This window comes from Coloeus monedula, assembly GCF_965178545.1.
Source record: "Coloeus monedula genome assembly, chromosome: 24".
NCBI lineage: Eukaryota > Metazoa > Chordata > Aves > Passeriformes > Corvidae > Coloeus > Coloeus monedula.
The window spans coordinates 711,938-736,081 of record NC_138804.1 but is presented as its reverse complement, the minus strand read 5'-3'; the positions used below and the strand labels follow the sequence as shown (position 1 = coordinate 736,081).

Here is a 24,144-nt window from a genome sequence, read left to right as displayed (position 1 = left end):
CTGAGTGGGTTGTACGTGCTGCTGCAGCCTGACACAAAGATCTTAGCACCTTAAATTGCTGCTGCTAATCAAAGGCTCACAGGACGTGTCTGAATGTCCTACGGCACAGTAGTGACAGGTACCAGAGCATTCCTCTCCTCTGCGTGGTGGCAGTGGCAGCCTGGGGCAGGGACAGCCTCAGCCAGACGTGGGAGTGAAAAACAAACCCCTGGCACAAAGATTGACTAGACCAGGATACAGAGGGGCAGGGAAAACAGCTGCTCCTGAATCTGCTACAGGTGGAAAAAGGAGGAAGCTGAGGGAGAGCTGTGTGGGTTGAGTCACTGCTCATGGGGAACTGAGGAAGCAGCTGGTTTGCTTCCTGTGTTTGAGTTGTGCAGCTCAGAGGGGTCTGGGAAGAGCTCTGGGCACCGTGAGCTTTCACAGCAACTGTGCCTTTGGAATCTACAGGAAGCGGAAATTGCAGCTGAAATAAAGAGTTTTATTGGGAGCCTTTAATGAGGGCTGGGTCTCTGCAAAGAGGGAACCTGCCAGAAGGCCCTGCCTCGCATGAGTGGGAGTGTTGTCAGCTGGGAGTCAAGTGAGAGCTTGTCACAGCTGGAATGGGAAGAATGTGCTGGGGAGAGGGAAAGGGAAAAGTGCAGCCCCAGCCCACGGGAGAGGGAGGAAGATGCTTTATTCAGGGTCCGGCAGAGACGCCGCGGAGGGATTATGCTCCTCTCCAATGACACGGTGTCCTGTTGCAGCATCCAGCGCCGGCAGCGGGAGGGAGGAGGGCGGGTACCTCCAGGCAGGCTGGAGCCTGGGCCCCGCTGCAGCTGGGGGCTGTCCAAGGGAAGGAGCTGTGCACGTACAGGAAACCCAGTAGCAGGATCTCCCGGCTGAGTCGAGTCTGGCTCAGCCCCAGCACTGCAATGGCTCAAGGCCTTCAGGTTTAGCTTCAGCAGAGACCACAGAGCTGAGCCTGTTTGTCCCTTGGTGTCAGTGCAGGTGAAGTCTGTCAGGAGCAGCTGTGTGTCGAAAGCAAACTGCCCCGGCTGTATGTCCATCCTGCTGCTCCAGAGTCCCTGAGGCCAGCTAAGCAACTGCCCAGTGCCAGGGTGAAGCTGGCAGGCTCCCCTGGGCAGGGGTCAGCCTGTGTAACCCTCACAGAGGTGAGGAGCCAGGCCAGGAGCCCAGGCGTGAGCTGGTGGAAGCATCCCTGTGCTGGGATCCGCCTGTTTTGGGGAACAGCAGCCACTGTGAGGCAGCAGGACTGGGCCTGGCCCCCTCTGCCAAAGGGAGCGGCTGAAGGGCTGCTCTGCACTCTTCTCCATCCCAGGTAATGGCACAGTGAAACTAAATCTGGAAAGGAAACCTCTCCCTATTTCCCAGCCAGGGCAGGTTGGGTGACACTGAGAGGCAGCTCCCTCCCTGTGCAGAGCTCGGGTGAGGAGCTCTCACCCTGTCTGCAGCCCCGTCCCCTCCTGTTGGGAGGGGTCTCTCCTCCGCAGCAGCAGGGAGGCTCTGGGGACCAGCCCACATTCCTGCAGGCTCCTGGAGTTGTCTGTGTACACCCTCTGGGGAAAGGTGCTGATGATCTCATACGCGTCCGAGTTTCCACCCCTAGGAAAGAACAGCACAATCTTTCCTACTCACGGGATCCCCCAAGGTTTTGCTGAGATGCTTTGACTGATCCAGCTGTGGTTATGCAAGAGCAGAAAAAAGGGCTTCCAGCCCAAACTGCAGCCAGCCAGGCACGGAGCAGCCTGTCCAGCTGCACAGCTGCAGTGGGAAGGAAGGAGGCTCGTGTATCCCACCAGCACTGAGCTCATCCTGGGCTCACACCAAGGCCAGGGCCATGGCCTGCAGCAGGAGTGGGAAGAGGGGAGAGCAAAGGGGGCCCTCAGCCATCTGGAACTGTCCCCAACAGGCTGAGTGAGCCCTTGGGCAGCATTAAATGTGCTGGGACATAGAGCTGGCTGAGCCAAGCAAAGGCTGCAGCTCAGCTTCCAGCACCTTGGGAATGGTGGCACAAGTTGGGTGAGTGCTGGAAGGAGGCAAAGGCAGCAATGGGCCTGGATCTGGTGGCAGTTTGGGAGGACAGAAGAAGTTTATCTCTGCTGCTGTGTGGCAAAGGTGGGTATGAAATGCTCTGAGCTTCTCAGAACCCTGGCACTGCTGCCTGGAGAGTGTCAGTGGGCAGAGGGCTGGGGCTGTGACCCAGCTCAGGCCGATGTTTGAAGCCCCAGGACCTCAAGAACCCTTTCCTGGGGCCCTACAGAGCCAGGCAAGGAGGGGAGGAAGTCTGGACTACCTGATGTGGGCGAGGTGCTGGCGCAGGTCCCCGATGGTGTCTGTGAGCAGCATCTTCACCTCGTACGTCTGCTCCCCGCTCTCGGATCTGATGCGCAGAGTGCAGAAATCAGGGCCAGGAGCTTTAGCCCCCTCAGCTGGCTTCACCCTGGGGATCACAAAACCCTGTCAGCACAGGAGTGAGCTCCACTCAATGGGCAGAGCCCCCATGACAGGAGGAGTTTCATGTTTGGGAATGTCCTTGAGGTCAACGAGGCCCTGTCTGACCATGGGCAACCAGACCAACCCACTGCCCAAACTGCTGCTTTGCTTTCTCAGCCTGAAGATGCCTTGAAGAGGGTTGTGGACCTTTTTTAGATTTCTCATTTTAAACCAGTGCTGCCTAGTAAGTACTTTGCCCTACTTCTTTGATTAAAAATAATCTGCTTGGGGTTTTTTTCATTAGTTATTTGGGTCTTGCCTTGCCAGAGACTGAGTGGAAAAGTGCTATTAGTGAGACCTCCCACCTGGGCATGAGATTCTCCCATTTAATATGACTGCAAAAAGCTCCTTCAATGGTTTTAAACTCTTAGGCCTTGGCTTGCTGTCGGAAAAACTTTCACATAAACTAGTGACATTTTGAACAACAGAAGCTTTTTGTTAGAGATGTAAAATATGGCATGTTTGCCATGAAAAATTCAGTGGTTTTCCCAACAGACCAAACTTGGCCTTTTTTCTAACTATTTCTAAGGTCTAAAAGGGGAAAGTCCATTTACCTCCTCAACTGAACCCCCTGAACTAAACCTGCAGTGATGAAACAGGAGGAAGAGGAGATCCTGACAGGGCAGGGGTGGGGGGCTGTACCTGTATCTCTCCAGGGCAGCCAGCCCAGGTGTTTCCACCAGGATTTCTTTGCTGCTCTGCTGCCCATCAGAGCCCTGCAACCAAAGCAGGTGAGTGTCAGCACTGCAGGGAGAGCAGCCAGTGCCAGCACAGCCCCAAGGCGGGTGCCAAGTGCCACGTGTGCTCTGGTGGAGCCTCTCTGGGAGGTTACACAGAGCTGGGAGAGGCCCAAGGTGGGGATGTTGGTGCTGTGCAGGGAGCTGAGTCCAGGGAATCACCCCTGGTCTCCTCCTGGGGGGGTCTGGGGAGGTCACTGGTACCTGTGGCACTGCTCCAGCCACGCCTCGGGCACTGCCCGCTCTCCCTCTGTGCTTCAGGGGCTTGGAAAGCTCGTTGGGAAACTGCTCCAAGGAGGCTTTGGGACCTGCCAGAGCAGAGGGGAGATATGTCCGTGTGTGACCTTTGTGACAAACATTTTGCTCCCAGAAGAGGCTGATTTGGTGAAAGGAGAGAGCGCAGCAGCCGACAGGGAGAGCTCTCAGCACCCCAGCGAGGCCGAGAGCGGCTCTCGGGTTCCTCCCTTGAAGATGTCCCACTTTCTGCCCCACTGATTGTTTTATTGTCAACATCAACAGTGAGAACAGAGCAGCCTGTTCAGTGCACAGCTGGGATGCACAGCAGGCAGGCAGCTCTGCTGAGAAAAACTGGGACTATCACCATTTTTACAGACTTGGACATTTTTCACCTTGCGAGGGTGTATTTGTAGGCGTCCATTCCATTCTGCTGGGACAATTATTTTTTTACTGCTTGGTTAAAGGGAATATTTAGCTTTAGCCTTGAGGTGACTGAGCACAGTTGAATGTAACCAGGCAGCTGTTTCTCATGGGTGATACACCTGGTGGGTTATTTAGTGAGGCACCCACAAACCCACTGATTTCTGTCTCTCTGTTTGACTTCCCAGCCCCGTCAGATATTGCTTACTCAGACTGCGAGTGTCTAGGAGCAAAATGAGGAATCTGTGGGCTTTGATGTCCCATATTCTTTTGTGAAAGTCTGAAGGGAAACTGTCCCATTTTTCAGTACAGTTACGGTTCATTTGGCTTGAAGATATCTACATTTTTGGAATGAGCTTGTAGGAGAAAGGAGCGGTGTTTGCCAGCAACTCTCCCAGGCCTGCAGGGCTCCCTCAGCATCCTTTGATGTGGTGAAGGTGGAAGGAGCTTGGCCTTTCAGAAAGGCACATGGCAGATGTGTTTGGAAACCTGCTGAATTTCTATTCTTTTATTACCTCTCATGTCTCATCCTTTAGGAGGATTAGTGCTGAGAGGACCCTGTGTGTGCTGCTGCTGGCTTCCAGCTCCTGAGGCAGCACCAGGCCCTGACCCAGAAGTGTTGCTTTCCTTGCTGAGACCCTCACATTCCCCTCCTACCACCTGCACTGCCCTGGTAAGGTTTAAAAATCCTCCTCCTCAAGCATGAGCTGCATTTTTGAGGCAGGTTTGGGATTTTACCTGGGATCTCAGAGGTTTCCTGCACTTTGTTGGATTCTGAAGTACCGACCATCTGGCCAAGGCCAGGAAAACTCCCTGGAAGGTCTTGCTTCTGAAAGACCACATTCCTCCTGTCAGTGACCTGTAAGCAAATCTGACTGTTGCACCATCTCCTCTTGCTGCATCAGAGCCCAATTAACCACAGTAATGACAACCAGCAGTTGTAAGCCCCAAACGAAACCAATGATGCAGAGGTTATAGGGAACCTCAGTCCCCAGAGCTTTGCACAATCCCCCTTCCATGTGACTTTCTAACTTCCACAGCTTCCAGCTTGCTCCAGCTGGCCTGACCTTGTCCTGTTCATGCAGCTGTGTCCTGGTTTCTTTGTGGCAGAGGGAAGGTCCAGCCTCTGGTTGTGCCTGCTGACGTTTCAGGTGCACTCCAAGACCTAGATTTGAATCCCCTGAGGCTCTCTGCCCGCAAATGTGGCTTTGGCTCTTTGCTATTTCTGAGAAGTCAAAAACCAGGGCCCAAGAGAACCTCAGGTGGCCAAATCCACTTAAACTGTGGCAAAATAAACTCTCATGACATGCTCTTTGAAAGCTACTTGTTCAATCTCAGTTTAAAAGCTTTTCCAGGGGAACTATTTGAGAACTATTTTTCCCCTCCTTTTCGTGACACAGCTCTTAATTTCCTGCATGTGCTGCTTCTCTTACAGAGCCTGCTGTGCTCTTAGAAGCCTTGTTTCAAGCCAGGTTCACTGAGACACAGAAACCTTTGAACCTTGATGCTGAAACACTTCCTGTAACGGCTGCTGCAGGTGCCCTCCCTGCCTCCCTTTTCCCCAGACACACCTGCACAGCACCACAAACTTCAACCTCCCCTTGCTGTGGGCACCATCCAGCAGATTGATGAAAGAGAACCTGAGCTGTCTTGGGAAGCAAGAGAGCAATTTCTCCCCCAAAGCTGCGTGTGGCACTGACCTGCAAGGGGACGCCGTCGGGGTAGCGCGGCTGCAGCTCTGAGGGGAAATAACCATCCATGATGTCCTGCAGGCATTGCTGAAACAAGAGCAGAGCTCGTGGTCACACCTCAGACTTTCTGTTTCGCTCAGGACTGATCTTTCTGCTGGGATGCTCCCATTTGTGGTGTTGTGACCATGCAGAAAGGTCTGCATCAAAGGCACAGAATCTCCGTCTCTAAAAATTACTGCACACAGACACACGAGGCTTTAAAGGCACTGTGGGGATGCAGGTGTGGAGCTGGGCTCCTTTTTAGGACTGAGATAAGCTCAGAAGCCCTATCCCCGTTCCTGGGGCTTAGTGAGTGCTGGCAGGATGACTCTGATTCCTCTCCAGCCCTTCCCATACCTGTGTGGAGGGATGCTGGTAGGGCCGGAAGGCTCCACTGCCCACGACGATCCCATTTCGGTACAGGGTGAGAGGGAGGGGCTCTGGCCGCCTCAGCCGAGCCCCCCGGGGCGTGTGCTCAATCTGAGAAATGCCCTCTCCGACCAGCGAGTTCAAATCCTTAATGTTCTCCAAGATTAAATCGAAATCAATCTGGTGTTCGCAAACAACGGCCTCACCTGTGGCAGAGGGATCAGAGTTACAGGGGAAGGCGTGGTGGCCAAGCAGATTTGTCTGTATGAATCTGAGGTGTGTTGGAGCCCTGACATTTCTGTGCTTTGCCTTTCACACATTTGCAGAATGCAGTGCAGGCTTTTGCTGTGGCACAGCTCTGCCAGGTCCACACGGGCGTGTGCCAAACCACAGGGGCAGGGCGGAGGATGCAGCGCCGCGGCTGCAAGCTCGGAGCAGGGCCGGCTCATGGAGCCCACGCTGGGCTCCTGGGCTTGTTTATCCTCTCAGAAGTGTTGTGCTGTCCCTGGGCCGTGCATGACGAGGAACTGCACGAGTTGGATTAACCAGATTGGATCAATGGATCAGGGCACAGGTGCTGAAGTGGTGCCAGGGTAAACAGAGGCAGCTGCCTGCACCAGGGCAGGGACTCTGCAAGGATGTTTGTCTGGGTGTTTGAGGGTGGCACGGTGAAGCAGTTGTGACAGGGCAGAGGAATGAAGTCAGAAGAGGAAACGAGAGAGAAAAGATCTGAGTTGAGTTAAAGTCCTTGGTCGTTCTCCTTTTTTAAGAGTTGCTAAAGGACGATGTAGAAATACCCTTGAAAAAGGTCAGTGAGCTGAAACCAAAACTGTTTCTGCTGATCTCCCTCTGTGTCTCCCCTCCTGCATCTAAGGGAATGTCTAGTCTATTATTTGAATGGTGGTGAGGAAGCAGCATTGGCTCTACAGCCCAAATAATTTCCTTTTTTTTCCCTCTGTTTCCACTCCCTGGGGAGCCACTGCCAAACCTGCCTGGACCCCAGACAGCAGAGTCAGGTCTCAATTAAAGCCCTCACGTGGTGGCTGGGAGGAAAGGCAAACAATACTCCCTGATGGAGCCAGACTGTGGGTAAGTTACTACAGCTCCTGTGCACACAAAGCACCTGATTCCGTTTTCCACCCACTCTATGTCAATGTCATTAGAGCAGCCAAGCCTCAAATGTGCAGGGTTTGTAAATTCTGCGGGACACAGCTGCTGTGAGGTCTCCTCCTGGAGGGCTGAGCCATCAGGTTCTCTCCTCTTTGCCCAAGAAGGGCGTACAACATACAGGTATATAAAATTAAACCTTCTGCTGAGCTCCTGTTGGATTGCTCCATGTCTGTGTCCCTGAGATGGATTGATGTGAAGATCTTGGCACAGGATCTCAAATTCTGAAGACCCAAATCCTGAGGTTTTGGTGCTTATCTACTCTCCCTTCTCTGAGCATGCAGTGAGAGCTGGGATAGCAGCTTCAGCCAAGAGTGCTGGTGCTTTACCCGGCTTCCAGGGGTTCCTTGCTGGCAGCTCCTCTTCATCCTGGAGTGATTTTGTATCTTCCAGCTGGTCCTGTGTCTCTCCAACCCAAATCAGACCATAGTCATTCAGGAACCGCTGGAAGAGGAAAGTCAGGCCAGTGTTGGTACCAGAGCTTCAGAAAACTGGAAATGGGAGCCTAAGAGGGGTCAGTTGTGGCTGTGAGAGGCAGAGAGGGAGGTGGAAGAGGTTTGTCCTGGGGCTCCTTGGCCCTGGCAGACAGACAGACAGACAGACTCTCTGACAGGGCAGTGACAGCAGCTCTGTCAGTAGCAGGAAAAAGGGAGGAGGAAAGATTTACAGTGACAGAGGAACCTCCCAAAACTGCAGGAGCTGAGCATCTCCACAGCCCTGGAAATTGGAATGAAGCTTGCAGGAGGCACAGATGTCTGTGTGTCAAAAACCTCCGCCTGCCCTTTTGCTCTCATCCAACCTGCTCCTTATTCCCAGAGGTGAAGGGTTGTGATGATCAAAGGGGCAGCTTGAAAAAGGCCAAACTGGGACTGCAGTGATCTCAAACCAAAGCAGCAGCTGGCTCAGGGCACGTAGAGCAGGTGCCTCACCTCCATCTCCCAGACCTGGCTCTGCAGCTGAAGACACCTCATTTCCAGTTCTTCTGTGGTGGGGGAGCCAGGAGCATCTGTAAGAGAAGACCTGATGTTTCTATGTAGCTCCTCAAAGAAGGGCTGTGCTCAGTGAACTCAAACCCATGGGACACAGGGGCTGAAGGTGACAATTCACCCTGCAGTGGTTTGGCAACAATGCTGGCAGACTAAAAGATAGTTGTGAACGACCCTGGGGAAGTTGTGTGCTGGGGGAGCTGATGTGAGTGGTGCTGCTGGCAATCATACAGTGGAAATCGCTTGGCTCCCTCTGTCTCAAGGAGCCCAAAATGAGCAGGTGTCCACTGAAGCTGGATCCTGAGATGCTGGCTGGGTGGCAGCACAATGCTCGAGGAGGTACAAACCACATGTTTGTGGTTTGACAGACACAGTTTGTTTTGTGCTCAGGAAACAGAGAACTCACCCCAGCTCAGCACAGACAAGGCAGTTCAGCCACTGTAGGAAACGTGTGTGGGCTCCAGCTGGGGCTGGAAAGCTGCTGGATTCCAGGCAACTGGAGAGGGGAAAAGACCTTCAGTGACTCACTGGAAGCTGGGTTCAATTTAGTTAGGCTGGACCTGGAATCCTGTGGGAGACTCCAAGTAGGTTTTTGGTTTCTCTCAGCTGCTTTCCTGCCTGTTTGAACTCTGCAGTATTTACTGCTCTTCGGTTTTCTGACCATCCTTGGGTGTCTGTGGTTGGCTTTACACTCATGGAAACTTAGAAACCCATAGAAAATAGGTCAGGAAATGATGTTTTGCACCACACCAGAGGAACAGATACAAGTCAAAGTGCAGATCTGCTTCGGGAAATGGTCCCTGTGTGTAGCTGCGACCTCTCACCAAGGAGGCCTCTGGGTTTTGGAGCCGAGGACAGCTCAGAGAGGTCTCCAAGCCTGCTCTCTTGCCCTGCCCAGAGCTCTGGAGCTCTCGCAGAGGTGCCAAAGGTGAACGATTTTTACCTTCTCCTTTCTGAAGAGTCTTTATCTCCTCCTCGAGTTCAGCAATCCTCCGGTCCTTCAGGGGCAGAACAAATAATGAGGGTCAGCTCCTGGGCCTCAGCACCTCCAGGCACAGTTTGCACAATTAGTCCTGGCTGGGGCAATTAGCAAGGCTGGTACAGGTTCTCTCACCCCACCCAGAGACAGGCTAAAGGGTCACCAGGGCTGAATCACCTCACAAACACCTTAATTAGACCCAAATGAGGGGTGGGATAAATAGAGAACTCCAGGAATAGGTGACCCATCTCCCAGTCCTGCTCAGACCTGCAGGGAGGGGCTGATGTAGAAACTAAACCAGCATCTCTGCAGCCACTTCTTAAAAAAAAACCAACCCCAAACCAAACAAAAAAAAGGTATTTATTATTTATTCTGGGCTTTTAAAGGGTATTTATTCTATTCAGTGATGCAGAGAGGGCTGCTCCAGGATGACTCTGCTATGTGAGCAGCCGATGTTTCAGAAAACAAAAGGGGGAATGCACCACCACAGGAGGCAAAAAAAAAAAAAAAAAAATTTGAAGCCAGAGAGCTGCTGCTCTGAGTGCCAGGGTGCTGAGAGCCACTGCTGCAAGAAGTCACAGCAAGGACTGTCCCCTCTGCCACCCCAAGGCCTGATCCCACGGCTCTATTGCTTTGTAAAGGGCTGGTTTTGGTAATTAACAGCAAGGCCACAGATGAACTTCGGAGCCCACACGAGGTCTGAGAGGTGGGACTCCCGTGCCAGGACACAGAGCAGGCTCAGCAAGAGGCTGACTTTTACCTTCAGCCGCATTTCTTGTGCCTGTTTCTCTATTTTCTGTTCCAACAGAGAGATTTTTTCCATCAGAGAGGACGTGAGCTCTGTGTCAGCGTGAGCTGCACCTGAAAGCACAGAGAGCTGTGAGCAGGACTGGGGTGCACAGGGGACCCCACACCAGAATCCCTGCTCTGCCACAGCAGGGAGGACTTTTTGGGTAGAAACCCCTTGGCTCCTGGTGTCACCAACTCGTTGTGTGTGTGAGAGGGCAGCCACAGGAACGGGTCTTGCCCAGAAACCCCTCATCACTAAGGGACTTTACCCTCCATATTCTTTTCCAGTGTTGTCCCCTCAAGCAGGAGTGGAGGGTGCCTTGCAGGGATTCCTTGTCCTAGGAGACAGCCTGGCATCCTCTGAGAAAGGAGGAAAACAGGTCAGTGTTTGCACACAAGTTCTCCAAAAGCAGGTAAAGAAATATCACGGTTGTGCTGAGGGAAAGAGAGGGCAGGGGAGAGCAGGTGGTCCCTCAATCCCGTCAGTATTCCCAAATTTCTGAGCATGTGTGGGTGCTCCTCAGGAGTGAGGACCATGGGAAGGTACAATCCCAGCAGCTGGACGAGTGAGCACGAAGTGGAGCTTGCAGAAAGAGCCTGTGACACTTGTACAGAGAGGAAGAAAGTGGTAAAATCAAGTCATTTTAATGGAAAAAAAGCACAGTGCTCTGCAATTAACAGAAGCAGCAAACTTCACTGGGACCGAAATGGGAGGTTTTGTTCTGAAATTGAGTGGGGAGGATGTGACCTTAAAGGGAACTGTAAAAATAGATGGTGTTCTAGGGCTGGTTGAGGATGTGGAAATGTCTTGTTACTTATCTGGTTTTGGACAATTGTAGGGGAGAAAGAGCTACATCTATTGTGTAGAAGGGTAAGAACAGTGAAGGTAATGACCTGGGACAGCTCTGCCCTTTGAGGAAAAATAAGAGGGGATAACACATGAAATAAAGCACAGCTTCATTAACCTGGGGTGCGTTTGCTTGGGTGGATTAACCTTCTAAACAGAATTGAAAAAGCTGTCCAAAAAACCCCAAACCGTACATTTTTGTGGTCAGCCCATCCTCCCAGTCCATACACCCTTGTTTTCCGGGCAGAATGTCTGTTTGAGGGACGGAGGGCAAAAAGGAGCTCAAAATAACGGGGATAACCCGGGGGCTGGTGAAGGGGGAGGGGGGCCTGGCAGCTCTGGGGCACTCGGGGTGTGTTGGGGGGACCCTCTTGGGGGGATCCCCGGATCTGGGGAGGGGGTCCGAACCTGGGGGGGGCTCCCCGCCCTCCCCAAGCCCTCACTCACCCCCCCGCCACCATCTTGTTTACGGGCGGTTGCCAAGGCGACGCGGGGGGCGTTGCGATTGGTCCGGCGCTGGTCACGTGACGGGCACGGTAGTGCCGGGAACTACAATTCCCAGCGTGCACCGCAGGCGCTGTCCCGGGACGGGACCGGGACCGGGACCGGGAGTGGGTCCCACGTTTCTCCTCAGCCGCCCTCCGCACGCCCTCTGCCTCCGCTCATACACACCCGCCGGGCCTGAGGCACCCCGTGGCTTGCAGCTCCTCCCGATTCCCTCGCCCGCCTCCTCGCTCTCTGTTTTCTCACCCGGGCACTGCTCTTGGCCTCGCTGATGCCCTGAGCTCCACCCAGCGCTTCCCACTATCCCGAGAGCCTTCCCTGGGTGTCCCCCATCCCGCCTGCTGCCTCTGTGCTGCTCTCCAGGGAGCTCGGCCTCGCCAGCTGGGGATGAGCAGGACAGGCCGATTATCCCCCCGGTTTTGCCTCCTTGGATGGGGCGTTCACAGAACCACAGACTGGTTTGGGCCAGGGGACCCCAAAGATCATCTCATTCCCACCCCCTGCCATGGCAGGGACACCTTCCATTATCCCAGGTTGCTCCAAACCCTGGCCAACCTGGCCTTGGACACTTCCAGGGGTGTTGGCTGTGCTCGAGACACTTTCTGTTTCAACTTGCCCGAAGAGCAAAACCGAGCTAAATTTGGTGAAACTTTTCTGCAGAAAAAGCTCTGGGTGGAAGCTGACAGAGAGCTCACCGTGATGTGCTTCGCCAGCACAAACCCAGACAGCAGGTGTGTGTTCTCAGCCAGTGACTGTTCATTTCAAGCATCTCAAAATAACCAGATCCCTTTTGTTTCCTGCTGCTGCAGTTGAGCGGGTGAGGGAGCTCAGACATCCGCTGTGAGGAGATGGGGGAATTGTGAGGAATTCCACTGTGAGGAGATGGACTTGGGGGGCTAAAGGAAGCATTTCCCTGATCTGCACCTGGATCTGTAACTGAAATCCCAAGGGACACCTTGGCTCCACCTGGAGTCGCAGGGAAAGAGGTTTGTTCCTTCCTACCTTGGCTGCAATTTGCAAACCCTCCCAGTGATCCAGGGAGGGTTTCAGCTGCTCTTAGTCCTTGGTGGGTGTGAGGACAGAGAGTCCCCAGGGGGAAGCAGAGCCTGAGGGATTTCAGCCTTTCCTTGAACATTTTCTTTGGGCACGCTGTGTTGCTCCTTTGTACATACTCGCAAAAAAATCCCCACTCTAGTCCTTTTTACCTGTTTCTCCACTGCTTCCAGCCACGTTTATCATCCTATGTTCACACCTTTACATCCTTCTATCTTATTTTGCCAGTTAGTCTTTAAGCTCTATTCGGCAACTCCAGCAGAATTGAAAATTTCTATATTCTGTTGTCACTGTCATGCCACAGAACAGGGAGCAGGAGCTGCTCTTGTTCCAGGGGATGTAGAGAAACACCTCCAGGGCCTGGAGACCCCCACTCCACGCCTGGCACCTTTTCCCTCACAGCACAGGCAGCAGACGCGACTTCCCCAAACCGCCCTGGGTGCCGCAGGCTTTTGGGGAAGGGAGGTGTGATTGGTGCGCCGGTGCCACCGCTGCACTTAAAGGCTCGGAGCAGACGAGGAAGCGTCACGGGAAGTGTCACGGCACCTGCAGAGCCCCGGCCATGCCACCCCTCCAGCGCGCCCGCCTGCTCCCGCTCCTCGCCCTGCTCGTGCTCTGCCTGGTAAGGACAGGGCCCTGTCCAGCCAGCTCTGCCCGTGGGAAGGGGAGGGTTCGGCCAGCGGGAGGATTTCTGCTTTCAGCTGAAAACCCCAGCGCTTGGTTTTCTCTTTAACTGCTGTGATCTTACCGAGAGCTTTGTGCTGTGGTCTGGGAGGTCTGAACGCTTCCATGTGGTGCTTTTTGAAAGCGTTTCTTTAGCTTAAGAGTGCCGCTCACATCTGTAACCCTCACGCCGAGCTCTCCAGACCATCTTCCAGCCTCTCCTTTGCCTGCTGGCCCCAGCCCGTGCCTGCACCGGGGATGCCGAGCGTGGCTGGCCAGAGGAGCTGGGTGGACACGCGTCTGTGGTTTCCTCTCACCTCTCCCCAGTGGATGATATTTTCCTTCCTGCTGGGGGACCTCCCTGGGGGCTCAGTCCGAGAGCTGTGCTGAGGGATGTGCGGGCTCTCCTGCGTGGGGAGGGATGAACCCACCGGCACATTTGGGGAGCACGATGCTCTTTGGGGCAGCTTTTGGGATGATTTTTTTTTTCCCCTACCACATGCTGGTAACGGGGCCAGATATGTCTGTGCTTATTTCACTCGTGAAGTTCCACACAGCCGTGACGTGCTGCTGGCTCCGCAGGGTGCATTTACACTTTGGGAATTCCCCCTCTGTAAACCAGCCAAAAAGGACAAGAGTGTGGCGGAAGAGCAGAGCAGAGTTTTGGGCTCCATTCCTGGTCCTTTCCCAGGGGTCCCTCCTCCACCTGCCCCTCACTCCCAGCACGGGCGTTTCCCACACCCCACCTCCTGCTGCTGCCTGTTACCTTCTCACCACTTCCCCGCAGCAGCCGGAGGAGCAGAGACCGCTCCCTGGCTTCCACTTCCCCCCCCCAACTTCTGAAAGTCCCTGCTTAGAAGCAGGGTAGCGATTCCGGGAAGAGCTCACTTCCCTCCCTGCGCTGGGACAAGCCCAGAGCTACGAGTCTGGGTGTGCAGGGGAACCTGCCAGGGGCCAGGAGGCTGTCTGTCCTGCCAGGGGCCAGGAGGCTGTCTGTCCTGCCTGGGGCGGGACAGTGTGGCCACTGCAGTGGTCCCGGCTCCTTTGGCCCCGGACTCCTTTGGCCCGCAGGACCATCGAGCGAGGGCCCTCAGGGTTTTCATCCCCGTGCTGCTGTTGGGAGGGATGTCTGACGCTCCTTTTCTTCTCCAGTCCCTCGGCCAGGCGAGCGATGAGGCGTCTCCTCCGAAAGACGGTGTCCCGAGCAACGCCACGGCCAGCGCCAGCCTGAGCCCGCCGTGCGCCAGCCCGCCGCTGCTCTCCATCGCCCTGGGGCTGCTCGCAGCGCTGCTCCTGCACCTGCGCTGAGCGGGACGGCTCCGGCGCATCCCGAGCCCCCGAGACCACCCTCCCCAGGATGGCATCCCCCTCCCCGGCAGCGCCGCGGCACCGCTCCCGTTCCTGCCGCCCTCCGCTCGCCTCGTCCCCCCGGCCCCGGAGTGAGCCCCCGGCCTTGGGGAGACGGGCAATAAACGTGCTGGTGCCGAGACCTCGTCTCCGTGTCGGGGCGGTTCGGTACAGGGGCTGATGGGGGGGGGGGGGGGGGGGCGGCACCGACCCCTTACCCGGGGCTACAACCCGCGGGGCTGGAGGGGCAGGGTGGGGCCAGGCCCGGGCCAGGGTGGCGAGCAGGGCCGGGACCCTCGAGCGGCTCCGAGCGACCCCATAGCGGCTCCGAGCGGCTCCGAGCGGCCCCACAGCGGCCCCGAGCGCCTCCCGAGCGGCCCCGAGCGCCTCCCGAGCGCCTCCCGAGCGCCTCCCGAGCGGCCCCCGAGCGCCTCCCGAGCGGCCCCCGAGCGCCTCCCGAGCGGCCCCCGAGCGCCTCCCGAGCGGCCCCCGAGCGCCTCCCGAGCGCCTCCCGAGCGGCCCCCGAGCGCCTCCCCAGCGGCCGCGGGTTCGGGCGGGACCCCCGCGCGCCCTCCTCGGGCCGGGCGGGACATCGCGCGCAGCCCCCGCGCAGCCCCGGCCAATCCCGCGGCAGGGGCTGCTGCTTCTCGCCAATCAGGCTAGACCAGCTCCCGTCGCCAGCCAATCACAGCCCGGCGGCGGTTATATAAGACCGTGAGACGGCTCACAGGCCCTTCCCTCAGGCGCGGTCGCGGTTGTGGCTGAGAGTGGGTCGCGTTGGGGGCTCCGGGAGAGTGCGGGGATTTCACTTTCTGCAGTGTCCCTTTCTGCTGCGCTGATCCTAACCTTTGAGCCCGTCGTGTGGCTGCCTGTTCTCCTGCCCAAACGGGTCTTGGGGCAATGGGAGACACGTGGAAGATGGGCGTTTGGTTGTGGCCGTTGCTGGGAGCCGCGGCAGTCCCCAGCCGGCTGGGGATGCCTGGTGTCGGCTGGCGCACCCCAGGCTGTCACCGCTGCTCCCTGCGAGGGTGGCGAGTGGTCGCTGACCCCATGCAGTGACTCCCCAGACCGGGCTCATGCTGGCAGCCGTGTCCTCTCCCCAGCAGCGAGGACAGAGGCGCTGCTTGTCTCCGTTTCTCGCCCCGTGTCCCCCTGGCTCTGAGTCACATCCCCGGGGAGCTCCTGCTCTCGACCCAGGTGGGCAAAACCTCTTTCCCGGTGGTGGAAGATGGGTGACCTGAGCCAGCCCTGCTTCAGGGACAGTGAACGCTGCTGACTCAGAGCTCAGCCCGGGGTGCCACGACAGGGACACCCCCAAGGCCATGGGCTGGGGTCCCCCTGAGCTGGAGCTGGAGCTGGAGCTGGTGGGGTCCCGCAGCCCCCGTTGCTCCCAGGCCGGTGCCTCCCACCTCAAACTCCATGGCCACGGAGCTGCCGGTGCCCGTGGGCACTAGAGGGCACTGGGATCCCATCCTGGCAGCAGGATTGGGCCTGGGGCTGGCATGGGGCACTGCCAGGCTGTGACAAGGACACCAACCACCCAGGCAGAGCTGGTCCAGACAAGCAGGGCTGTATCTTACACACGTACATAAATACAGTTCAGGGGGAAGAAATGGTTGTGGGGAGGGGCTCTGCTGTTCTCCAAAGGGTCCCATGCTGGTCGTGTCTGTGGGATCCTTCATGGACCATGTTCAGGGCTCCCCAGGAGGGAGGTGGGGTGGTCCCCCCATGATGGAGAGGTTGATGGGCATCCTTCACACCAGCAGCTGGGGTGGAGATGTGCTTGGGGGGCAGCGTGGGTGGGGTCTGAGGCCTCCTGCCCCAGTGTGGGGGTGTTGGCAGGGTGTTCCCATCCTGCCCCGTGGCACCTCTGCCCCTCACAGCACCTGGATGTCCCAGATCTGCGTGGGTCGTTCATCAGCCATTTCCCAAATGATGGCGTGGTCCCGGTCGTAGGTTCGGCCGCCTGCAGAGCGAGGAGAAGGTTTGGGGAGGGCAAACCCTGCTCCTGATGGTGATGAAGGGGTGGGTGTCCCACATCACGGCCAGACACCCCATTTTTGGGCATCCCTGGGAAAGCAGCCCCTGCACAGGGCCAAGGCCTCACCCTTGACATCAAGGATCATGTCCTCGAACATCTGGCTGTGGATCCGTCCCCGAGAATCAACGCTCCAGGTCTGGCGTGGCATCCGGCTCTCGGACCACAGCACGGCCTTCGCGCCCCTCCCAGCCGGCCCGATGACCTGCAGGCTCATGTTGGGGGCCACCTACGAGGGACACAGAGGGAGGGATTTCCCTGTAAATGCAGCTGCTTCTTGTGGTGGAATGTGGGATGAGCAGGAAAACCCCTCAGTGAGAGGTGGGGGTGATGAGGGTGACAAAAGCTCCGCAGGGAAGGCAGAGATGGCTTCACGTCTCCAGGGGAGACTCGGGGGTGAGAATCACCAGATCTTTGGGGACAAGGCTGGGATCAGAGGCTGGAAAAAGCTGTTATAAACCCTGGAAGATGGCTGTGGGATGGGGAGTGCCCAGCAGGAGTCCTGCCAGTGGCTGCCCCGGTCCCCTCGGCGGCGCTGGCTGTCACACCTGAGCCCTGACCTGGTTTTTGATCAGCCCATCCTCGTAGTACCAGACGGAGCTGCTCTGCTCGCCCAGGCTGGAGACCACCACCCGCCCCGCCTTCATGTCCTCCACGTCGTCGGGGACCGAGAGGAAGAGCTCCAGCTCCCTGCTCCTGATGCGGAAATAGATCCGTCTCTGCAACGAGAGAAACCTGGTGTTTGCACCCAAAAAGCCCTGCTGCCTGCACCTCCAGCACCTCACCCGGCTGGGGCTCTGGGAAGGGACGATCCTGGACCCCTGGGAGCTTCTCCCCATTGTCCTCCCCTCAGGAGATCCCCACGTCTCCCCAGGGCGATGGCTGCAACCGTGACCTGTCCCTTGTAGCTGGCACGGGCACGGCTCCCCACGCTGGGATGCCGTGGATTTTACAAGGCAGTTGCCCACAGGGAGCGTTTCGCCACAAAGGAGGCCACTCCCAGGGTGGGGAACAGGAATCCGGGCTGACAGTGCCGAGCTGGTGGCACCTTTCCCGTGTCAGAGCTATCAGCTGCTGCTCTCCTGCTCCCCTGGCCCACCCAGAGCGGGCTGCCAGCTCTATCTCCGTGTGAGCCTCGTGCCCTGGGGTTTTGGGGTTCACCCCACCGGGTGGCAGTGCCCTGTCCCCTCCCAAAGGTGACACTCACCTGGCGGATGGGGTAGAGGGACCCCACGTGCTGGAGCCCACTGTAGGTCAGCCAGTTGGTGATCTCGGTGCAGTCCAGCAGCCACTGCCGCCCTCGGAAGTCACCGTGCTCGCACAGCACCCAGCTGTGGGGACAGGGTGGCGTGGGACAGGTCACCCCCGGGGGCAGGGGACACCCACCGGGTGCAGGGGGACCGGGGCTCACTTACATCCCGCCTTTGACCCGCACCGACAGCACGTGGTTGTTGAAACCCTCTGCCTGGAGACTCCGCACTTCGGAGTTCAGCTCAATCTCCTTCCCCTCGAAACACTCCAGCCCGTGCAGGAAGATGGAGGGCTCCGAGAAAAACTGCAGGGTTGGGGGCAGAGACGGGAGCAGGAGTGAGGGCTCCAGGGATGGGGAGCCAGAACTGGGGGTGCCCATGAGAGGGGAGAAACGTTCTGGGAGGGGTTCTGCTTGGGAAGGGAAGGGAAAAGGGAGCTCACCAGTGGAACCTTCTTCAAGGAGCGGATGGCAGTGGAGCAGAGGCAGCCCATGGCGCTGAGCGTGGGGTACTCACCCTCGGACAGCACGTGCTGCTCCCCTGCAAAGTCCTGCCCGTCGAACAGGATCCAGCTGGTGGGGAGGAGCATTCCCAGGCTGACAGAGCCATCACAGCAGGTATCCATCCCTCCTGTCACCCACAGCACCCCCGTTCTGCCCACCCTCCGGTGCTGCCCAGGGTGTTGTCCCCATCCCCATCCCCAGGATGCCCTACCTGCCCCCACGGACTCTGCAGGAGCGTGGGATGAAGGCTTTGGGCAGGGCCTCCTGGTCCTCCTCAAAGGCAACGTGATCCCCCAAGAAGTCAGGCTCTGTGAAAAGCAGGATCTGGGGAAGGGGGAGCAGAGGGGATTGGTGAGGGGGACAAAGCATCACCACCCCCCCACAAGGGGCTGTGTCCCCAGGGGGTCACACCCCCCTCTCCAGCCACCACCCCTGACCTTGGAGACGAAGTGGAGGTTGTGTTCCCTGACCTGGAAGCGAACAGAGAGGGGCTCTGGGTGTCCAGCTGTGACACCCACCAGCCCCGGGGGTTCCCATGAGGAAGGGGTGTCCCCTCACCTGCAGGATGGGCTGTGCCGAGGCGATGTGACAGTCGGTGGCCCCCCAGTCCTCGCAGTTGCGGTACACCCCCTTCTCCAGGATGTACTGCTCACCGGAGTAGTTGGGGCCCTCGTAGGCCACCCACCTGCAGGGAGAAGGCGGGTTCTGGCTCTTTTCCCCCCCAGCCACCCCCCCAGGGCCCCCCTGGCCCGTCCCCATGCTCACACGCCGCTCAGCACGTGGATGGACTGGGTGACGGTGCCGTAGCCGGCCAGCTGCGTGTCGGGGAGCGCCTCGCTCAGCTCCACGCTCGGGCCCTCCTCGAAGTCCATGGCCTCAAAAAGGACCAGTGCTGGGTCGGAGAAATCCTGTGGGGAGAAGGAGCCCCCGCCAAGCCCCGTGGTCTGTCTGGGGAAGGGGCTGCGGGCTGGGCACACACACAGCCGGGCTCCTGCCTGGCCTCGCGCACCCCGGGGAGGGTGGGAGCAGCTCCCAAACCTCTGCTTGGATGAGTTTGGGGGATCTCGGGCCATGCCCAGCTGCCTGACACAGGCAGGGAAAGCTCCCTTTGGGGGGTGAGGATGCGATGGAGGTGCCTGGCTCTCTCTGCCCACGCTAAGTCCATTCCCAAGCGATTCCCATTCCTGCCCTCACCGTCCGGATCAGCCGTAGGGACACCAGCTCCTTGCTGTAGCCGCCCCACTGCCTCCAGTCCTGGTACTCCCCTTCCTCCAGCAGGTACTGGTGGCCACGGAAACCTTCCTTCTCGTAGCCAACCCAGCTGTGGCACAGGCAGACACGGGCAGTGAGACTCCAGAGGATTTCCACATGCTGGGGCACGGGGACACCATCCACACCCTCTCTCCCAAGCGACCCACAGCCATTCCACAGCCCTTCCCAGGGGTGACCATCACCTTCTCAGCCTGCTCCTGCCAGGATGCCAGCCCTGCCCTTCCCGTACCACTCACCAGCCACCCAGGACACGCAGGGAGCCCACGGTGGGCAGCGCTGGCTCGGGCAGGCGCTTCAGGTCGTAGATGTCTCTGCTGATGGTGAAGCTGCGGCCCTGGAAAGCTGCGGCCTCGTAGATCAGCACCTGGGGACACGGCAGGGTGAGAAAGGGGACAAGGTGGGGTGAGAATGATCCCAAGGCCATCCCAGCCCGTGATTCCTGGGAGCTGTCCCAGCACTCACCTGTGGCTCACCAGGTCTCTCCACAACGGGGCAGCCCTGGAAGGAGAAGGAGCCCCAGTGAGGCTGTGGTGGCAGGAGGGGACATTGCAGGGACATCTGCTTCCCCCCTTTAAAGCCTGAGCTGGGGTTTGGGTCATTTTCCTTTAAGGAGCTCTTTTGAAGCTTTCCCTCACCCCTAACCCACAGCAACACTTTCCAGAGCCACACTTGGCCTGTTTCCACACCAGCATCTCACTGATGGCGAGCAGGAGCTGCTGGAACACACTCCCACCTGGATACAGCCCCGGCACCCCTGGAACCACACACCAGGAACCAGCACTCACCAGCCTGATGGGATGCATGGAGCAGATGGATGGGTCCTTTGCTCCCCAAGCCTTTAAATTGGGATACCCGCCTGGCTCCAGAACGTAGGGATCATCATCGAAGAAAGGCTTGGAGTAAACCAGCCAGCTGCAGAAGAGGGGGAAGGCATCACACCCTGCTCCAACCCGTGCTGGAGCCCCCCTGGCAGCCCCCCCAGCCGCAGGGTCCCGCTCACAGGCCCGAGTGGACGATGATGGAGGCGGCAGCCAGCGCCTGTCCCCGCGTGCGGGTGTCCTCGGCTGAGCCGGTGAACCTGAGCCGGGCGCCCTCGCCGTTCTCCTCGGTGAAGAGGCTGATCTCGGGGGTCCGGTAATCCTGGGGGAACAGCGGCGTTCCGGGGCTGCGGCACCTCTGCTGGGAGGGCGCTGGGAGGCTCCGGGGGGGGTCCCTGCACTCACCCGCACCACCCTCTTGAAGGAGCCGATGCGGAAGGCGCGGCTCCCGCGGGGCTGCCCGTTCTCCCCGCTCTCCCCGTACGCCGTCCAGGGGTTGTCGATCTCCACGTCTCCCTCGGCCAGGACGCACTTGCGCCCGCGGAACCGCGGCTTCTCGTACATCACCCACCTGGGAGCGGGGTGGGGGCAAAACGGGGGGAAAATCCAGCTTTACCCGCAGCCCCTCGGGTGCCCTCGGGGCAAGGAGTGGGTGGGGACGTCCTGCCACCGCCGCGATGCTGCGTCCGCGGTAATTAGCACCGGCAGCACTGGTCACTCCTGAGCCCCGGGCTGCGAGCCGGCCCAGCCGAGCCCTCCCTCTGTGTCCCGCGTGTCCTCGCCCCGCCACTGTCCCTACCCGCCTCGGATGACTCGGATGGAGATGGTGTGTGAGAGCTCCCAGGACGTGGCGTCGGGGACGTCGCCCCAGATCTCCCGTTTCTGTCCCGCGAAGCCGGCATCGGAGTAGAGGATGATCTGGGAAGGGGTGACAGGGCGGGGAGGTGCTGCCGCACCGCGCCGTGCCCCGGCCAGCCCGCCCAGCCCGGCCCCATCGCCCTCCCTGTACCTTGCCAGGTCTTGTGTTGATCTTCTCCAAGCCCTCCTTGTCCTCCTGCCGTGAAGAGCCGAGGGGACGGGCGGGTGAGGAGCACGGAGGGACATGCGCTGCACCAGCCATCTCCCCGCAGCCCAAGAGAGCCGCAGCCTCAGCCTCGCGTCTGGAGTCTGCCCGGCCCTCCCACCGCCCCGAGCAGCCACACCTCGAGCGTTCCCGCACTGCTGGGGATCAGCCTCCCGCCTGCCCCCGACCCTCCTGTCACCCGCCCGGGACCCTCCCAGCAGCCGTGGTGGCACCCTCCCATCATTTGACCTCGGATCCACCCATCCCGGTATCCTCCCATCGCCCATCCCAGTATCCTCTCATCACCTATCCCAGTAACCTCCCATGACCTGTCCCAGTGCCCTCCCATCGCTTATCCCAGTACGTGCACTTTCACCCCATGGCCTCTCTGATGGGAAGCACAAGCCGTATGTTGGGAACAGGGAAAGATGCTCCGGGGTTCCATCCCCACCCCCTTCCCACACTCCCGGGAAAGGAGAGCATTTCCCTGGACACCGTGTTGGATTCACTCACCAGGGCATCGTCGGGACACAGGGTCACGGTGCTCTCTGGCTCCTCGGTGACAGAAGGGACAGAGCCAGAACTCAGGGCTTCCAGCATGGCCATCTCAGGGCCAGAATGGCCACCAGGGCCCAGCCCATTTTGGTCCCCGAGGGAGGGTGAGCCCGTGCCCCCGTTGCTGTCAGGCAGCTCGAGCAGGGCGGCGCTGGGGGACACGAAGCAGCTGTAGAGCACACTGTTGTCCAGGCGGGAGTAGGGCTTGCCCTCATCAGCTCCGGCTGCCCGCTGCTCCAAAAAGTGGGAGAGCAGTGCCATGCCCTTGAGGACGTTCCCTCGGAAGAGCACGCTCCTCTCGACCGGGCCCCCGGCTGCCAGTTTGGCTTTTCCATCTGCTCCCAGTGTCCCCAGGAGTGAGCCCCCCTCCACCCACCCATCTCCCACCACGCTGTCCTTGGGCACTCCACGGAGGGTCCCTGCAGCTGCCCGCTCCTCGGGGCTCAGGTAGGGATTCTCGATCTCCTCCTCTTCCTCGGGGGTCTCCGAGGGCCGCCCCACCGGGCCCCGCGCCAGCAGCTCCCGCAGGGCCTCGGGCAGGGACACGGGGGCACGGGGGGCCACGCGGTCCTCGTGGATGGGGGGCAGAGCTGCACAGCGGCCCAGTGCCGATGGCTGGGGCTGCCGCGGGGCCTTGGGTGCCTTCCGCATCTCCGAGGGCTCCATGTTACGCAGCGTGTCCACGAAGATCTCCATGTCCACCAGCAGCTCAGGGTCCTCCTCGGTCGCTTCTGGGAGGCTCTCAGCTGGGGTGTCAGGGGCTGGGGGCTCGGTGGGGAGCTCTGGGATGTTCTCCGGCTCTTGGGCTCTGCCCTGGGGGTCTCCCATCGTCTCATCCCCCTCCAACTCAATCTCAGCCTTTGCTGATGCTGGTGTTTCAGATGAAGGCTCTGGACCATCGCTCACCTCTGAGGAGGGTTTTTCGGGGGTGCTGCCAGCTCCTGGAGGGCTCTCTGTCCTCGGTGGCATGGCTGAAGTGGTGCCATCCACGTCTGCCACGCTTCCCTCACCTGCGCCAGCGGCGCCTGCCGAGGGACACTGTGGGGAGCTGGTCAGACTGGTTTGTGGGTCCCCGGGCCTGTTGGCTCCCGGGGTTGCGTTCACCAGCGTGGGTTCGGCTTGTGGTGAGTCCTTCTCCTCGGGGGATCCCTCGGCCAGGGGCCCAGCGGCCTCTGTGGTGGCCGGCGAGCTCTCCCTGCCCGCTGCGGCCACAGCAGAGCCGCTGCCGTCCTGCCTGGGGCTGTCCCGCTGTGGCGAGGCCGTGGTGGCCCCGGCAGTGTCGTGTGTCCCGTTTGGGGCTTCCCGTCCCTCCGCCGGCCGCGGCTCAGGCCCGGCCGCATCCCTGCCCGTCCGCAGCACGGTGACCTGCCTGGCCCTGGGCAGGGCCGAGACGCAGCCGGGCTTGGCAGCGTACGGGGCACCGGGACCGTCCCCGGGAGCCCCCGCGGGACGCTCGGCGGGGCGGGTGGGCAGGAGGGTGCCGTGCACGTAGCTCTCCCTGTGCACGGGCACCTCTCGGGGGGCACCCGCCAGGGCGGGGGTGCCGTCACCGCCGGGCCCCCCCTTGCCCCGCTCGTCCTGGCGCCGGGGCCTCTGCGCCGGGGAATAGACCTGCGAGAAGATGGGGCCGTGCGCCGTGAAGTCCTTGAGGAGGCTGACGGAGGACGAGTGCTCGCGGTGGGTCGGGGTGGTGGGGCTGGAGCCCGTCTTCTCCACGATCTCCCTCTCCCAGGCCTGCAGCAGGAGGGACACGCGGGAGGGGCTCCCGTCCCGGCCCCGCGCGCTCCCGGTGCTCTCCAGGCGCCGCGACACCAGCGAGACCTTCTGGAAGCGGGACCTGCCCTCGGGAGCGCCCGCGGCTCCCTGCTTCATGCTGAGCTCCGCGCTGGAGATGAAGCCCCTGCTCTTGGAGTGCCGGAACGGCGGATCCATGCCGGGGGCCGGGCAGGGAATGCCGTGGTCCCGTAACTCCCCGCGCTGCCGGGCTCAGCCCCTGCGGCCGCCACGCTGGGGCTGGCAGAGCTGCAGGGAGAGAAGGAGCCTCTGGGAAAGCTGAGAACAACCACCCTGCTCTTTGAGGGAACAGCCCTGGCCCCCAAACCAGGCCCTCAAACCCCACAGACCTCCCTCTGATCCTGCGGGACAATATGGGGGGATCCCGTGAGCACAGGAGGTGGCTTTGGGGCTTCCTGTGGAGCTCACGCCATCCTCCCCGGCACGTACGGGGGGCACCGTGGGCCCCTCTGCCTGCCCGTGCCAGCGCTGCTGTGGCCGGCAGGGACGGTGTGAGCTCTGCCACACGGCCTGGTGGGCTGTGGCAG

At 59.5% G+C, this 24,144-nt stretch overlaps 2 protein-coding genes across 2 annotated transcripts; both read right to left on the bottom strand.

Annotated features, from left to right (window-relative positions):
• Window positions 1–1,439: 1,439 nt before the first annotated feature.
• UBXN11 (UBX domain protein 11) lies at window positions 1,440–10,983 on the bottom strand (the record flags this gene model as incomplete). Its single annotated transcript, XM_082296489.1, is given in 14 exon segments — window positions 1,440–1,605; window positions 2,297–2,443; window positions 3,139–3,212; window positions 3,438–3,541; window positions 4,629–4,749; window positions 5,591–5,668; window positions 5,978–6,195; window positions 7,486–7,600; window positions 8,086–8,162; window positions 9,086–9,140; window positions 9,882–9,976; window positions 10,180–10,243; window positions 10,245–10,311; window positions 10,952–10,983. Coding segments are annotated over 14 exon segments (1,413 nt in total).
• A 5,218-nt stretch (window positions 10,984–16,201) lies between these two features.
• CRYBG2 (crystallin beta-gamma domain containing 2) lies at window positions 16,202–23,755 on the bottom strand (the record flags this gene model as incomplete). The annotated part of the gene is made up of 19 exons (XM_082296488.1): window positions 16,202–16,290; window positions 16,432–16,591; window positions 16,923–17,081; window positions 17,570–17,693; window positions 17,778–17,917; window positions 18,055–18,184; window positions 18,327–18,439; window positions 18,553–18,585; window positions 18,674–18,800; window positions 18,881–19,023; window positions 19,310–19,436; window positions 19,624–19,751; window positions 19,850–19,885; window positions 20,173–20,299; window positions 20,388–20,527; window positions 20,611–20,776; window positions 21,005–21,123; window positions 21,215–21,259; window positions 21,782–23,755. The coding sequence occupies 19 exons, from the start codon at window positions 23,753–23,755 to the stop codon at window positions 16,202–16,204; spliced, it is 4,080 nt and encodes a 1,359-aa protein (XP_082152614.1).
• Window positions 23,756–24,144: the final 389 nt, after the last annotated feature.